Source organism: Erythrolamprus reginae, chromosome 10 (genome assembly GCF_031021105.1).
Source record: "Erythrolamprus reginae isolate rEryReg1 chromosome 10, rEryReg1.hap1, whole genome shotgun sequence".
NCBI classification, from domain to species: Eukaryota; Metazoa; Chordata; class Lepidosauria; order Squamata; family Dipsadidae; genus Erythrolamprus; species Erythrolamprus reginae.
Genome location: NC_091959.1, coordinates 35,409,625 through 35,427,820, shown reverse-complemented (window position 1 = coordinate 35,427,820; position 18,196 = coordinate 35,409,625). Strand labels below are relative to the sequence as shown.

Sequence of the window (18,196 nt, the reverse complement as noted above, 5' to 3'; positions counted from 1 at the left end):
ACACCATTTTTGGCTATGGACAGTATCACAAGCCAACACTTTAAACCCCTAAATTACCATTTCCCATTCCCTTAACAACCATTTACTCACCATTATTACTGGTACTCACCATTGAATAAGACTCTTCATGATCCTGATATTTATAAACATAATTATTTATTAACAATAATTTTGTTGTTATTTATTTCAAAAATTATTAGTTTGCCGATGATGTATGATGTCAGCGGGCGGGAAAAACCATAGTATAGGAAAAAAATCGCGAAGTATTTTTAAATTAATATTTTTTGAAAAACCATGGTATAGGCTATTCGCAAAGTTTGAACCCGCGAAAATCGAGGGAACACTGTATTTACTTCTGCATCTCTACTTCGCGGAAATTCGACTTTCGCGGGTGGTCTCGGAACGCATCCCCTGCGAAAATCGAGGGAACACTGTACTGCCATTTCCTTCCATCGTATATTTAACATCCTATTAATATCCTCTTGCACTTTTTGCCAAAAATTCTGCACTACCGGACATTCCCAAAACATATGCATAAACACAAGGCAATTACAGTTGTTAAGTCATAATGATCACAAAACAGGTCAGATCTGATTTTATGGGCGGGGGGGGGGAGAGATAGCAAATGCCAGGGTCATTAAGCAAATCCATTGTTCCAATAAAGGAAAATATTTGCCACTCAAGATTGAAACGAGAGGTCCTTGGTGCTTTTTGAACTTTGTTGTTTTCTTACAGACATTTCATTATCGAAATTAGGTGACATTAGCTGACTAAAGTGTGCCCAAAGACAAATTTTCCCCATTTGTATGCTTTCTGAAATGCTTGAAGTCCGTATACGATGCTAATAAAGGGGAGAATATTCACAGTTTGGGGCTGAGATGAGCTCGGAGAATCCATTGTTGGCTGTAAATGTGGGTCTCTGGGGAAAAAAGCCATAAACAACAGTCAGTGGGTTGCTGCAAATGGCCGTAAATATTGGCTTGTGTAACTCTGAATGGTGGTTAAGCAGCCAGTTGTAAGTCAAGGCCTCCCTATCCAATCTTCTACTCTGCCTGGGGTCTAAAGGGCAGCCTGCTTCATTTCTGACTACCTTAAAGTTGTGTTTCCCAACCTTGGCTACTTGAAGATATTTGGACTTCAACTCCCAGAATTCCCCAGCCAGCCAATGCTGGCTGGGGAATTTTGGGAGTTGAAGTCCGATATCTTCAAGTGGCCAAGGTTGGGAAACACTGCCTTAAAGAATCCAATACGTTGTAGATGCTCCTCAAAAAACTGGCTGCCATGGGGAAAGAGACCCTGTTCCCCAAAATGGCTACTAGGCTGGGCTTGGCTACCCAGACAAACATCTGTTCAAAGACCAAGTAATGGAATTTTACTACTTTACTTAATTTACACTACTTACCAGAGTTTACAAAACCTTTGCTGGACCCATCCTAGAATACAGCTCATCTGTTTGGAACCCACAGGGGCGACATACAAATCTTAATAAATAATAATAATAATAATAATAATAATAATAATAATAATACCACATCTCAGATATTAACACCCTTGAAAATGTCCAGAGATACTTCCCCAGAAGAGCCTTGCATTCCTCCTCCCATAACAGAATACCGTATGAAACTAGACTTACAATCCTGGGCCTAGAAAGCTTAGAATTAAGATGCCTTAAACATGATCTAAGTATTGCCCACAAGATTATATGCTGCAATGTCCTGCCTGTCAACGACTACTTCAGCTTCAACCACAACAACACAAGAGCACATAACAGATTCAAGCTCAATATTAACCGCTCCAAACTTGACTAAAAAATATGACTTTAGTAATAGAGTTGTTGAAGCATAGAACTCATTACCGGACTCTGTAGTATCATCCCCTAACCCCCAACATTTTATCCTTAGACTGTCCACGGTTGACCTCTCCAGATTCCTAAGAGGTCAGTAAGGGACGTGCATAAGTGCACTAGAGTGCCTTCCGACCCCTATCCTATTGTCTCTCCTATATCCTGTTCTGTCGGGGGCTCTAGTAGACTTCTCCCAAAAATTCACAGGTACAAATTTCAGACACACACACGTTTGAAAATTCAAAACAATGTTCTTTATAATGAAAATTCACTTAAACCAAGCCCTCTTTTGGTATAGCAAAGAGCACTTGTCACCAAACAAACTGGTAATTTGTACAAGTCCCTTATCAGTTCTGTGATACTTAGCTTGCAGCTGTGAGGCAATTCACAGTCCTTCTTTCACAAAGTGAAACACACTTTGCTCTGGTTTAGTTTCAAAGCGGAAAAATCAGCACACAAAAAGGTCAAAGTCAGTAAAGCAGTCACGAAACACAGCGATCAGATAATCCTCCACAATGGCCAAACCCACAGGCTGCTCTTTATAGCAGCCTCACTAATTACCACAGCCCCACCCAACCATAGGAGGAGCTAGATAATTGATCTCCTTCTGAGCTGTCTGCCGCACTCTCCTCCTCCCTGTCACTCATGTCTTCTTGGTCAGAGGAGCCTTCATCAGCAGTTTCCACGGGGGGGGGGGGGGCAAAACAGGCCTGCAGCATGTGGATGTCTCCCCCACATCCACAGTCCTTGGGGCAGGAGCTAGGCCAGAGCTAACCACAACATATCCCATATATCTTCTCTTCTATTCCTATATCTTTCTTCTATTCTCTTATTGATTTATTTTATCCTATATTATCACTTCTATTCTTTCTCTAATTTCTATTTCCTCTATTACCTTCATTGTGTATTATTGTGTATTGGACAAAATAAATAAATAAAATAAGCAATAAATTTCCCCCCGCCTCTCCTCAACTGAGTTTTACCTTTTGCCTAATAGAGGGGTGCTTGCAAAGAAAACCCCCAGAATCTCTTCCATTGTTCCAACAGTTTACGGAAGCTGGGTGGGGCTATTCCTTCAAAGACGTCCCTTGTGTCTTTCTTCTAAAACACCACCAATTTTGTGTGTGTGTTTGTGTTTAAAGGACTCAGATGGAGTATGAACAGAAGGGTGTCAGTGTGCACCACATTGCCTGGCCCGTTTTACAGCCAAGAGAGGAATCTATTCTGAAACCCCGTCTCCAATTTTCACTAGTTCAGGCTGGTAGATGGCAGAAAGCACTTGAACATTTTAGCACTCCCCCCCTCCCCATAACACCTGTTATAACTAGAGAGTAAAACCACAGATCCGTCCCAGCTGCTAGAACAGGTGCTCTCTCTCCCCTGGCTTAGCTTCATTCTGGGCACACAGCACCATTGCCGCTAGGTTGCGTTTTGCAGGCTGTTGTTTCAGATGCCCAATCCAATTTTCTTGCTGATTTAGTGCATTGAGATTAGAACAGCCTGTTCTAATCTGTTCAAGAAAACTTAAGGTGCAATTAATTAAGGACTTTTAATCTGGAGAATTAGAGAATTTTAAAATAAAACTGAAACTCTAAACGCTACAGAATTTTAAAAAAGCTGTTACCACTGTCACCTATCTGGGTTCTAAATTGCCATACAACAGCAACAATAATAATAATTTATTAGATTTGTATGCCGCCCCTCTCCGAAGACTAATGCATGCAACAATAGCTAAAGAAAAAAGGAGATTAGAGACATTTACAGTATTGGTCCTTGGAAATTTCTTATGGATTTTGTATGTAGAAATGATGGCTTTGATGATTAGACAAGATTATAGAAAGAGAGTACAATGATGTAACTTTAAAGAGAGAAAATAAAATATATTTGCACTTATAATTGCTGTGAAGAATATCAAAAGCCACAGTATCTTCTTTCTTTCCCATTTTCTCTTCTTTTCCTTGCAATTTTTTTCCCTTGCTTGCTTTTCTTTTTTTCTGAATACAGTATTAGTTTATGTATATACAGTGTATATAGTTTATAGTATACATACACTACAGATTGATGCAACTTTTCAAACAGGTTTAAACATTCTATATAAAAACAACTCTGTCTCAGAAACCTCACTCCCAAATTTACTTCCGTGGCAAATCCCACCTCTTCCAGGTGGCCACATTTCCAAAGGAAGGTGCTTCCTGCTTATAGTTTTCTTCTTCTCGCCTCCCAAAAGACGGAAGGTGTCAAAGGGGAATTTCTTCCCTCTCTAAATCTGTGCTGGGACCTGCAGTTCAGGTACCAGCCCCACTAGGGTTGCAAAACATTTTTTCCCAATTTGATCCACACCTTCCTTCCTTGTATAGTATTTGTTTGTTTGTTTGTTAATGTAACCTAATCTATTTGGGGCCCCCAAGAAAGCCGTGAGACTCTGGGCTACATACAACAAAATCTGGAATCAACCCCCCTCGGAGATCAGGACCGCCCCCACCCTCCTTGCCTTTCGCAAACTCCTAAAAACACCTCTGCCGTCAAGCGTGGGGGAACTGAAATACCTCCCCCTGTCTATGTAGTTTTTTTGTGTATGATATGACTGTATGTATGTTTTTATATATTGGGGTTTCTTGGTTTTTTAGACTTTTTAAATGTATTATTGTTATTTTAGATTCTATTAGATGTTATTATATATAAGTCTGCGGAGAGGGGCGGCATACAAATCTAAATAATAAAATAAATAAATAAATAAATAAATAAATAAATATTTTTAAAATCATTGCTGTAAGCCGCCCCGAGTCTACGGAGAGGGGCGGCATACAAATCTATTTAATAATAATAATAATAATAATAATAATAATAATAATAATAATAATAATAATAAACAACCACCTTTGCCGCCAGGCATGGGGAAATTGATTCCCCTTGGCACTCCGTTTTATGTATGGTTTCTTTGGGTTGCATGAATGTTTTTAATCAAGGGCTTTTTAAACTATTCTTTTTTAATCATTGGATTTGTATTTTGTGTTCCTGGTGTGAGCCTCTCCGAGTCTTCGGAGAGGGGCAGCATACAAATCTAATAAATAAATAAATAAAATAAAATCAAACAAGGGGAAAAAAAGCTATCACATCACTGAAGATAAATTTGCAAAATGGCAACTTGACAAACAGATCCTAGCAGCCCCTGGGGGATTTTACCCCTGTTGTCCCAAATCCCCCCGGGGAGCCTTTTGGAGATTTCCGAAGTTCTTTTTTTCTCGGAATTCCAGAGAGAGGCCGTTCTTTCTCCTTTGGGCCAAGCAGGGCTGGCCACGGATCCTCCCCGCTCTGCAAGGGCCCCATCCTGAGCCCCACCCTGAACCCCACCAGGCTGCCTCAAAGTGGGGCTGATCCTGGCGACTGCCTCCTCAGAGCGGGACCATCTGCTCTCCGACTGGCTTCACCCGAAGTGGAATACAGCGATCTCTCGTTTTTCGCGGGGAGGCGGTCCAAGACCACCCGTGAAAAACAAATTTTCGTGAAGTAGAGGAAAGATAATTTTTTATGTATTTAACGAGTATTTGGACATTTAAACCCACCCTTTGCATTAAGTAATGTTTCTCAGCTGTGATATCCTTTATTAGAGTACAGGTTTCTTTATTAGAGTACAGGAGAAGAAGAATTTTATGAATTTTTAATGGATTTAAAATTTTCAATGGATTTAAGCCCCTTTGCAAACCCGTGAAGTAGCGCATCCGCAAAAGATGAACCGCGAAGTAGCGAGGGATTACTGTACCTCAAAAACCCAAATTTGTGTGCAAAACCACAAAGCTTCAAAGCAACAGTGAGCACACCACAAACCAGTTAGGACCATTCAGAGTATTTATTTTCTTAAAGTGGACAGCCTGTAACATTGTTTCTGCTAATTCTTTTCCTTAAAGCCCTTGGCTGTGAATCCCCACTAGTGTCCATACAACTGGGAAACAGAGGGAGGGGAAGGAAGGCGAGTGAGTGAGTGTGAGAAAGAGAGAGAGAGAGAGAAACTATGAGTGCATGGATGTGCTTTACAATTCTTGAATACATATTTACACATTTAGCTTGCACTGGAATTGGAAAGAACACTTACGCGGGGAGGGAGGGGGGAGGATGAGTTGTGTGACCACCAGCCACATGGCCCATTTCCAGTGAAGAGACAACGGCTTCTCTGGCCCACTTAAGCCAGAGGAAGAGGCCAATCCAGCATTATTTAAAACACAATGACAGAGAACAGGAAAAAAAATGCATCACTTCCATTTCTTTAATTCCACTAAGTTTTAAAACTTTAAATATCAAGACATTTAAATATTGTTCATATCACTCATCTGTTCACCTAATAATTACAACACGTTTTAAAAATAAACACCCAAAAGGACTGAAAAGGCTCTATTATACAGTTTCATTGGCTCCTGTGTTTGGAAAGGCCGCTGCAAATGCTGCCGCACTTCTCGGAATGTCTGTGGAGCAAAGGAATCGGCCTCTCCGTTGGCGCACACAGGACCCAGACACAAAACAATAACTGAAAGAAGAATCCATCTACCTCTTACACCTGTGTTCCAAAAGAAAAATCCAACCACTCGTCGTTACAGAGATTGTGTGAAAGGACACAATTATTTGGCCAAAAAAAGAAAGGACTGAAAAGAAAAACTTTCAACGTATAAAATTCCTCCCTGGCAGAATAGTGACCACAACTTAGCCTGGTCTTCAATTCAGCCATTTCTTACTTCGTGCTGCATAATCGGGAAATCTGAAGGATTCAGCTGGGCAGCAGCCCCCAGACCATTCCCCCCCACCCGGTCCTTCCACAGGCGGGATATTTTGGATACACTGCTAGGTAAAGACAATGTGTGTGTTTCTGGCATCGGCTTAGCATGTCCTGCCAGGCCCCTGACCGGTGTGTGTGTGTGGAGGTGAGATCCTCAGGCTGGGTCCCCAAAGGGAGGCAAAAAAGGGGGAAGGGGGTCCCGGCACCGCCTGCTTCCCGCAGGCCGGCTCTGCCTTCTCCCCGACAGGAAGCTGGTCTCTGGGACCGGAAAGACAATAATCTGCTCATCACAGATAGAACAGGGTGGTTCTGCCACTGCAGGGAAGGAAATGACACAGAGGGAGCCCGGGACGATGAAGACTGGTCAGTTCGGTTCGAAGCCTCTCCGTTGGTGGGGGAGGCCGTTTCTTCTCGTGAAAACGTGTAGGCAGCGGGAGGGATCTGTGAGCGTGCCCCAGGCGCCTCCCTTCCGCACCTTGATCTTCCCCTCCGCGCCCTGGTGTTGTTTCCCCCCCCCCCCCGAATGGAGGGATTGGCCTATTTTGCACCGCCACACAAAGCCAGACTCGTTTCCTCCGGGAGAGGCTCCTTAGCAAAGGCCAATATATTTGAGGTTGTTCTGGATGATGACGTCTGTCACCGCGTCAAACACAAACTGGATATTACTGGTGTCAGTAGCACAAGTGAAATGGGAATAGATCTCCTTGGTCTCCTTGTTGCGGTTCAAGTCCTCGAACTGGCGCTGGATATAGACGGCCGCCTCTTCGTACGTATTTTGGCCCTTGTACTCTGGAAAGCAGACCGTGAGCGGGATCCGGCGGATTTTCTCTGCCAGAAGATCCTTCTTATTCAGGAAAAGGATGAGGGAGGTGTTGATAAACCAGTTGTTGTTGCAAATAGAGTCAAAAAGGCGAAGGCTCTCTGCCATCCGACTCTGTGGAAAAGGAGGCAAGGGTCAGCAAGAACATCAGGAACACAACATGCTTTTATCATCTGCATTCTTGAGCAAAGATTTAGCGTCGGGAGGAATGAAAAGGAGGAATTAAGAATAAGAGGGGGAAATGCAATCCATAATAATAACAACAACAACAATAATAATATAATAAAGCCCTTCATGGCATCGGGCCAGAATACCTACGGGACCGTCTTCTGCCGTACGAATCCCAGCGGCCGATAAGGTCCCACAGCATAGGTCTTCTCCGGGTCCCGTCGACTAAGCAATGTCGTCTGGCGGGACCCAGGGAAAGAGCCTTCTCTGTGGCGGCCCCAACCCTCTGGAACCAGCTTCCCCCCGGGAGATTAGAATTGCCCCCATCCTCCCTGTAGGATAGGATAGGATGAAAAACAGAGAGAGAGAGAGAGAGAGAGAATGGAATGGAAGAGAAGAGACAACAGAACAGCACACTTTATTTGGCCAAGTGTGATTAGACACATAAGGAATTCATCTCTGGGGCAGAAGCTCTATGTACACTAGTACCTCTACCTAAGAAGCGTCTACTTACAAACTTTTCTAGATAAGAACCGGGTGTTCAAGATTTGTATGCTGCCCCGAGTCTACGCAGAGGGGTGGCATACAGATCTAATAAATAATAAAAATATTTTTTTTTTTGCTTCTTCTCAGGAACCATTTTCCACTTACAAACCCGAGCCTCCGAAACTGTAGCCGGAAAAGGCAAGAAATAAATAAAAGCTTGGAATTTGGGTGGGAGGAAGAGGAAAAGGAGGAGGAGGACAGCCACTGCCAAAGGAAGGAGGTGAGGTGAGGGGAATAAAAAAAAATCCAAAACTTTAAGGTTGAAAAAAAGAAAAGAGGGACTCTGAGACGGCGAGGAGGAGCACACGCCACCAATACACCCGGCATGAGGCTGCATCCCATACACTGCGCCAGAGAGAGAAACCCCGGTGAGCGAGAGGGGGGAACCTCCCGCTCCTTTGACTGAAAGGCAGCTGCTGCTGCTGCTGTTACCTGCTTTCTCTTCCTTCCCATGCTGAAGGGCTCCCCCTTCTTTTCTCTGGGCGCTGGCTGACATTTATTCCCTCTCTAAGCGCCCAGAGAAAGGAAAACGCTCTGTTCACTCTAGGCTGCCAAAGCCTCCTTAAGTGCCACTGAAAGGCTCCTCTGGCAGCCCAGAAAAGCCCGAGATGGCCGGGATTAAAAGGAGAATGGCAGAAAATTGACCAGACCTTCGTGCCGTTCTCAAATTTCCTGGGAAATTTTTCCGGGCTCGGGTTTTTAAGTAGAAAATGGTTCTTAAGCAGAGGCAAAAAAATCTTGAACACCCGGTTCTTATCTAGAAAATTTCTTAAGTAGAGACGTTCTTAAGTAGAGGTACCACTGCAGTTATATACAATAATATGGGGATTACCCTAACTTGAATGCAAACTCTAAAATGCATGCAATTGCAGCCGTTTCAAATCAAGAATGCTCTTCCCGAGATGAGATCTGCCCATTTTTTAATTCAAAGTAATTTTGGGGAAGTTTCCCAGGAGGAGGAAGGAGGCAGCCCTGTGGAGGGAGGGAACACCGGTGCTTTTGTCCCGACCCCCTTGGACTTGGTCTCCCAAGCAATCATCTCCCTCAGCAGGCTTGTCATCTTCTCAGAGTATTAACACCTCCAGAAACAGTCTCTGTTTCTGATTCAACCTGATGTCACTGTGAATTTTAATTTTCTCTCACATGTTCGAGAAAGAAACAATTGTGAAAACTTGGCTATATTTAGCATTCCTGTTTGAAATTCTGTCTACAGCAGTTACTGCAACCTGAACGTTTAATATTCCAAAGTCACAGGAAATTCTTTCTTTTAATGTTGCTTTTAACATTAGAAAACCATCTTTCTGCTGTGGCAAGGGGGGCGTTTGCCCAGGTTTGCCTGGTGCACCAGTTGCGGTCCTATTTGGACCAGGAGTCACTGCTCACAGTAACTCATGCCCTCATCACCTCGAGGTTCGACTACTGTAACGCTCTCTGCATGGGGCTACCTTTGAAAAGTGTTCGGAAACTTCAGATCGTGCAAAATGCAGCTGCGAGAGCAATCATGGGCTTTCCCAAATATGCCCATGTTACACCAACACTCCGCAGTCTGCATTGGTTGCCGATCAGTTTCCGGTCACAATTCAAAGTGTTGGTCATGACCTATAAAGCCCTTCATGGCATCGGGCCAGGATATCTCTGAGACCGCCTTCTGTCGCACGAATCCCAGCGACTGGTTAGGTCCCACAGAGTTGGCCTTCTCCGGGTCCCATCGACAAAACAATGACATCTGGCGGGACCCAGGGGAAGACCCTTATCTGTGTGGGAATTGAGACATCACCCCCAGGCCTATACAGTTTATGCATGGTATGTTTGTGTGTATGTTTTCTTTTAATAAGGAGTTTTTAGTGACTTTTAATTATTAGATTTGTTATATATTGTGTTATGGAGAGGGGCGGCATACAAATTTAATAAATAATAATAATAATAATAATAATAATAATAATAATAATTTCTTTTAATGTTAACCTATTTTCTTTTAATGTTGACATTAAACATTAATTTCTTTTCTTTTAATGTTAACATATTGTCTCAGCAAGTTTGTTTGTAACTGGACCTGTAAAATTGTTGTTTTAATTTGGATTCCCATAACTTAATTAGCGGTGGTTAATTCTGGACTTGATAGTTTTAAGAGAGGTAGCATAGTATCTTACAGTCCAGTGTTTTAGCTGGATTGCTCTTTCTCCACCTTGGCAGCTTGGCTCAGCTGGCTGGGGAATTCTGGGAATTGACATCCAGATATCTTCAAGTTGACAAGGTTGGGAAAAACTGAACTAGACAATGTCTTTTGGTGGGACTTAGGGGAAGGGCCTTCTCTGTGGGGGGCCCAGCCCTCTGGAATCGGCTGCCCCCGGAGATTTGCACTGCCCCTAACCTCCTTGCCTTCCATAAAAGCTTAAAGACCTATTTATGCTGCCAGGCTTAGGGCCATTAGACCCTAGCCCCCTGGCCGACAAGTGTGGTATATTTTGCTGTGTTAATGGTAATGATTTTAAATCTTATTAGAATTTTTTAAAAAGTTTTTTAGTATATTAATTGGATTTTTAGAAATGTATATGGTATATTGTTTTTGACATGTTTATAATAAATATTATAAAATATGGATGAAATGTTAGGATTGGTTAGAAAAAGATGTAGAGATTTAATTATTTAAATTAATTATGATGGGAATAAAAGGAAATGAGAAAAACAATTTGAATAACCCAGATGACATAAGTGTTGTATTGCCTCTGTACAAATCGATGGTGAGACCACACTTGGAGTCCTGTGTACAGTTCTGGTCACTGCACCTCAAGAAGGATATAATGGAACTGGAAAAGGTGCAAAAAAGGACAAGAAGTATGATCAAAGAAATGGAGCCCCTCCCTTATGAAACCAGGTTGCAGCACCTTGGTCTCTTCAGCCTTGAAAGACAGCGTTTAAGGGGTGACTTGATCGAAGTGTATAAAATCATGCATGGGATAGAAAAGGTGGATAGGGAAAATTATTTTCTCTATCACGCAATACTAGGACGAGGGGGCCCTCCCTAAAGCTCATAGGTAAGAAAGTGAGGACAAATAAAGGGAAATATTTCTTCACCCAGAGGGTCATTGGTTTATGGAATTCCCTTCCAGAAGAGGTCATGACAGCTGTCAGCCTGGATAGCTTCAAGGCAGAATTAAGACAGATTCATGGATGCCAAGTGTATCATAGGTGGTTATTGAAAGGGATGTCCATGTGCCGCCTCTATGTTGATTGAGGCAGGCAGGATTCCCTTGAGTACCATTCGTTGGGGGTCAAGATCCCCATAGACAATTGGTGTGACACTGTGTGACACAGAATGCTGGACTCAATGGGCTTTGGCCTGATTCAGCAGGGCTCTTCTTATGTTCTTATGACCAAATTAGACTAAGGAGGTAGCATCAGATAAATAACATATCCCCAAAATAAAGATTTAACAGTATAGATATGAGTTTAAGAAACATGAAGTGTAAAAATAAAGTGGATAAATTTAGAGAAGTGTCGAAATATGTGATAAGTCTGGTATGTAATATCGATTGATTGATTGATTGATTGGATTTGTATGCCGCCCCTCTCCGCAGACTCGGGACGTCTAACAACAGCAATAAAACAGCATATAATAATAATCCAATACTAAAACAGTTAAAAACCCTTATTATAAAACCAAACATACGTACAGACATACCATGCATAAAATTTTAAAGGCCTAGGGGGAAAGCGTATCTCAATTCCCCCATGCCTGGCGGCAGAGGTGGGTTTTAAGCAGCTTACGAAAGGCAAGGAGGGTGGGGGCAATTCTAATCTCTGGGGGGAGTTGGTTCCAGAGAGCCAGGGCCGCCACAGAGAAGGCTCTTCCCCTGGGTCCCGCCAAGCGACATTGTTTAGACTCTGTGGGACCTTACTGGTCGCTGGGATTCATGCAGCAGAAGGCGGTCCCTGAGATAATCTGGTCTAGTGCCATGAAGGGCTTTATAGGTCATAACCAACACTTTGAATTGCAACCGGAAACTGATTGGCAACCAATGCAGACTGCGGAGTGTTGGTGTAACATGGGCATATTTGGAAAAGCCCATGATAGCTCTTGCAGCTGTATTCTGCACGATCTGAAGTTTCTGAACGCTTTTCAAAGGTAGCCATAGAAGAGAATTATTCACTCAGGGAAGGATTTAGAAGGAGAAAGAGGAAGTAGAAGGGAAGAAGAGAAAGAAGGAGATAAGAAGAAAAAATAGAGAGGGAGAAACGGGGGAAGAGGAGAGGGAAGTAGGAACAATGAAAGAGGGTATAAGAAGCTGGGAGAGGTGGCAAGAAAGAGGGGAGTGAAAAAGAAAACAGACAGACTGATTAATAAAGGGTAAGATTGGAGTGTAAAATAGGTTATTGATTTCATGAAAGCAATCTATGTTTATTGATGCATGTATGAGGTTTATGTGTTGTTGCATATGAGTTAAATCTGGAGAAAAAAATTAAAAATATATAAAAAAAGAATGGGAAATCTATGGTAAGTCTGGTACAACAGCAAGCAGAGAATCAACTACAGACAGTCCTTACAACTGTTTGTATAGTGACTGAAGTCGCAGGGGCACTGAAAAAAGTGGCTTCTCGCTGTTTTTCACACCTATGGCTGTTGCTGCACCCCCAGATGGGTCCCGTGATCACAATCCAGGTGCTTGGCCACTGATGATGACCATTGCAGCCTCCCAGGGCTACGTGACCCCCTTTTGCCATCTTCTGGCAATTTGGAATACTGTGTTCAGTTCTGGAGACCTCACTTACAAAAAGATATTGACAAAATTCAACGGGTGCAAAGACAGGCTACAAGAATGGAGGAAGGTCTTAAGCATAAAACTTATCAGGAAAGACTTCATGAACTCAATCTGTATAGTCTGGAGGACAGAAGGGAAATGGGGGACACAATCGAAACATTTAAATATGTTAAAAACACTTCCCTCCTGAACCTTATTTAACACTTTAACATATTTAAAAAGGGTTAAATAAGGTTCAGGAGGGAAGTGTTTTTAATAGGAAAGTGAACACAAGAACAAGGGGACACATTCTGGGCTTAGTTGGGGGAAAGGTCAGAAGCAACATGAGATTATATGTAATGTGAGAAAATATTATTTTACTGAAAGAGTCGTAGATCCTTGGAACAAACTTCCAGCAGACGTGGTTGTTAAATCCACAGTAACTGAATTTAAACATGCCTGGGATAAACCTAGATCCATCCTAAGATAAAATACAGGAAATAGTATAACGGCAGACTAGATCAGGTCTTTTTCTGCCGTCAATCTTCTATGTTTCTGAAAAACAAAGTCAATGGGGAAGCCAGATTCATTTAATAACCATGTGAGAGACTGAACAACTGTAGTGATTCGCCTAACAACGGTGCCCAGGAACTTTATAAGATGGGGCCTAATCAGGGGTGAAATCCAACAGATCCTGACAGGTTCTGGAGAACCAGTAGTGGAAGGTTTTGAGAAATGCCACCTGTGGCATGGCCCCAGAATGGGATGAGAATGGAGAGGCTGCAGTATCCATGCCCACAAAACTGTTTGGGAAAAGTTTTGAACTTCACCCCGGGCCAAACTCGCTGAACAACTGTATAATTTAGCAACATAAATGTTGGTCTCACTGGTGGTGGGACGTCAATTGAAGTGGGCACCTCCACCACCCAGACCATTGTTCCAGAAGCCTTGCAGGCGAAGGCAAGCTCTGGATTCTTTTACACTTGAGCAGGAAGGAAAGAAATCTCCTCCGAGGCAGGAAAGTGACAGAATGTGAAAAATGTGCAATGTTTTTGGGCAAATGTCCATTTTTTTTCATAGTGAGGTAGACATTGCTTCTCTGAAAGAAAAGGATGCACTGAGCACTTTGTCAAATATTTTATCTCGTTTCCTTATATGATCTTATTACTCCTTTATCACTTATTTCCCTGGAGTTTGCCTTGCTAATCCAAGTCCCCTTCCTGACTCTCTACGGTATCCTGACCCATTTCCCACCTCTAATGAAGTACTATACTTAATTCTTTTTGAGGATTTGATGCCATGACTTACATAAGAAGCCGTTGTCAAAATCCCCTCCCAGGTCTTCCTCACTTTTGATGCAGAGTCAAGGCGGCGGTGGGTCCTCCTGACACCATCCTTTTTCTAGCAACCTTTGTGTTTCATTTGCTGAATCTCGAAAGTCGCAAAAGGTGCTGCTGTCTGGATCATTCCACTTTCCTTAGCATGAGGCAACCATCATGGATCCACTGTTAGAACCCCTGCTATTTGCCTACCGAGCAAATGGATCGACAGATGAGGCTATTAATCTGACTCTGCACTACATCGCACAACATCTTGACACTCCGTGCAAGGGCCCTCTTTGTAGACTTCGGCTCAGCATTCAATACCATCATTCCAGATATTCTTCTAACTAAACTAAATCAGTTAGTGGTACCCGACCACACTTGTAATGGATCATAACTAGTGATGGGCGAACCAAACTCGCACAATTCGTGTCCATACTGAATTTTGCAGTGTTCGGTATGCCGAACACGAACCCACATTTTTTTGAAACTTTGGGCAAAGTTCGGGGTCGTGTTCGGCGTTTGGAGCTTTGACGTCACTGGCAGGTTGCTAAGGATGCCAAGGTGATCACTTCCTGGAAGTCAAGGCTCCGCCCCCAGAATCTCTTCATGAGAGGGATTCCCCAGCTCCTTCAAAGGGAGGTCTTCACGTAAAAATAAACATTGTTATTTTTACGTGAAAGGAGGCCGCAGCAGCGCTACAAGCAAAGGGCGGTCCTTTCACGTAAAAATAAACATTGTTATTTTTACGAAAAAGGATGCCGCAGCGGTGCTGCAAGCAAAGGGCAGTCCTTTCACGTAAAAATAAACATGTTTATTTTTACGTGAAAGGACTGCCCTTTGCTTGCAGTGCCGCTGTGGCGTCCTTTTTCGTAAAAATAACAATGTTTATTTTTACGTGAAGACCTCCCTTTGAAGGAGCTGGGGAATCCCTCCCGTGAAGAGATTCCGGGGGCGGAGCCTTGATGTCACCGGCAGATTGCTAAGGACGCCAAGGTGATCACTTCCTGGATTCCATGGAATCCAGGAAGTGATCACCTTGGCGTCCTTAGCAACTTGCCGGTATACGTGACGTCAAAGCTCCACCCCCGGAATTTCTTCGTGGGATTCCCCGTTCGGGTTCAGGTTCGGCCGAATTTTGCCTAAAGTTCATCTGAACTTGCCGAACCCGAACACCGTTGGGTTCGCCCATCACTAATCATAAGCTTCCTAACAGACAGGAAGCAGCAGGTGAAGGTAGGGAAAATCACATCAGATACCTGCACAATTAGCACAGCAGCACCCCCAATGCTGTGTGCTCTCACCACTTCTCTCTCTATACCAATGACTGCATCTTTAATGATCCATCTGATAAACTACTGAAGTTTGCAGATGATGCAACAGTGATCGGACTCATTCGAGACAATGATGAATCCGCATACAGAGGTTGAGCAACTAGCCCTCTGGTGCATCCAGAGCACTTTTGGACTTAATACACTCAAAACCGTAGAAATGGTGGAGGGTTTTAGAAGAAAATCTCCTATACTACCACCTCTTACAATACTAGACATCACAGTATCAACAGTGGAGTTCTTCAGGGTTCTAGGTTCTATCATATCTGAAGACTTAAAATGGACACCTAGCATCAAAAACATCATAAAAAAAAACAAAACACAAGATGTTCTTTCTGTGCCAACAAAGCCAGAAATAGACTTCAATGGATAATCAGAACTACAGAAAAAACAACTGCTACTAACCTGCCTTCCATTGAAGATCTCACATGAAAAAGGGAGATGTGAAAATATCTACACACCCCTCACATTCTGGACATAAATTGTTTCAACTTCTATCCTCAAAAAGACACCACAGGGCACTGCACACTTCATATACACCTAAGACAAATTCCTTGTGTGTCCAATCACACTTACAAGCCATACCAACTAGACGGAAGGACAGGTTTCCCCCATGCCATCACTCTGCTAAATAACTAATTCCCACAACACTGTCAAATAATTTACTAAGACTGTATTACTATTCTTCTTCTCTTCCTTACCAGTATCTATCTCTTCCCACTTATTACTATAACCATGTTGCTTGCATCTTTCAATTATATTGTTTTTATTTGTTTCCTAGTACGAGTTGGTAGTTTATTAGGAACCTTGGCTATCACTAAGTGCTGTATCTTTTTATTCTTGATGAATATCTTTTATTCTCCTTATGTGCACCGAGAGCATATACACCTAAGACAAATTCCTTGTGTGTCCAATCACACTTACAAGCCACTCTGTGGTTTATCGGTAGCCTAATGCTGGTTCTAGTTGTGAAAAAAATTCTAGGATGGTTCAAGGGAGGAGCCCCAAAATTTGCTTTTCCTGGAATCTCCAGATCTCCCCCACTTATAAATGTATAAAGAGGAGGAGGAGGCACTACGGCTTGGAGTTGAAGATGTTAGAGATATCATTTATATTAAACACTTGAAGGAATATCAATGATAAAATTCAATTAGAAGACAATTGGTTTATCTGGATGACAAAAATAGAAAGTTGGCAGCGAGGGAAAATGATTTATACCAAAACTAAATAGGTATGAATTTTTTTTGTGATTATATATGATTTACTAACACTATATTTATTTATTTTATTTTATCATTTTATTGTTTGTCTATTTCCTTCTTAAGTAATTCATCAAAATAATTTAAATCACATAGTTAATTTTGAAATCCAAAATTCATTCTAAAATCGTATTGTAATGTTCATCGTTTTGCTTTAAATCACTTAATCCTTCATATTTTCACATACTAACTTTCTTATTTTACATTAGGCAAGCCTTACCTATCTGAAATATTTCCATTTATGTTACCATTCAGTCCATCAAGAGGGGGGGGGGGGACCCATTAAAATCAATGCATCTCGGATAATTAGAGGGGGGGGAAAAGACAGAAATATATTTCAGAAATGCAACCCAGGTGGTAAAACACCTGTGGGAATTGCATAGGGACCTGCATCATCGCTCTTGACTACCTCCGGGATTTGTGTCTGGAGCATAAAAAACAATTTTGGTACACGCTTGTGTGTGTGATGTGATGCAAACCAGTCCACCAACTTAGCCATAAGGTGTTTTATCGCAACCTTTTTTTGTTAACCAACACTAGAATACAGGGGTGCCTCTACTTAAGAACTTAATTTGTTCCATGACTAGGTTCTTAAGTAGAAACATTCTTAAGAAGAAGCAATTTTTCCTATAGGAATCAATTGAAAAGAAAATAATGTGTGCAAACCCATTAGGAAAGAAATAAAAGCTCGGAATGTGGGTGGGAGGAGGAGGAGGAGGAGGAGGAGGAAGAAGAGGAGGACAGTCACTGCCGAAGGAAGAAGGTGAGGTGAGGGGAACCAAAAAAATTCAAAACTTTAAGGCTTAAAAAAAAAAAGGAGGGACTCTGAGGTGGCAAGGAGGAGTATGCGCCTCCCTTACACCCGGCACGAGGCTGCATCCCATACACAGGCTGCTGCTGCTACCTGCTGCCTCTTCCTTCCCATGCTGAAGGGCTCCCCTCTCCTCTCGCTCGCTTTGTAGCCGGCACCTTTCCTTCGCTGTGATGACTCCTCGGCTGCCTAGAGCGAAGGGAGTGTTTCTTTTCTCTGGGGGCTGGCAGAGGTTTATTCCCTCTCCAAGTGCCTAGAGCAGCGTTTCCCAACCGGTGTGCCGCGGCACAGTAGTGTGCCGCGAGACACGGTCAGGTGTGCCGCAGGAAGCTCCAGGTGGGCGGGGCACTGCCAGTGCCGGACCGCCAGTGCCTCCGACCTGGAGCTCCCACTCTGCCCGATGCAGCTGTTTCCGGCTGGGCCCCAAAGAAGGAAGGCGGGAAAAAGGAGGCAGGGGCGGGGAGGTCCAGCAGTAGGAGTAAAGGGAGCCGCGGCCGCCCCTGCCTCCCCACGGTGCCTCTGGCCAAACGCGCCCCTGGCTTCTCTGCCCTGCCCCATTGCCCGCCCGATCCGCCCACTCTCCTCCGCCGCC

At 43.1% G+C, this 18,196-nt stretch overlaps 2 protein-coding genes across 2 annotated transcripts in view; one reads left to right on the top strand and one right to left on the bottom strand.

Annotated features, from left to right (window-relative positions):
- RSPH14 (radial spoke head 14 homolog) overlaps window positions 1–18,196 on the top strand; it is a 104,670-nt gene that overhangs the window by 15,442 nt on the left and 71,032 nt on the right. The window lies entirely within an intron of this gene.
- The window catches only part of GNAZ (G protein subunit alpha z), a 67,990-nt gene continuing 55,469 nt past the window's right edge, over window positions 5,676–18,196 (bottom strand). Inside the window, exon 3 of the mRNA XM_070762470.1 lies at window positions 5,676–7,542. Coding sequence (XP_070618571.1) covers window positions 7,198–7,542 — 345 coding nt within the window. The 3' untranslated portion in view covers window positions 5,676–7,197. The remainder of the gene's footprint in view (window positions 7,543–18,196) is intronic.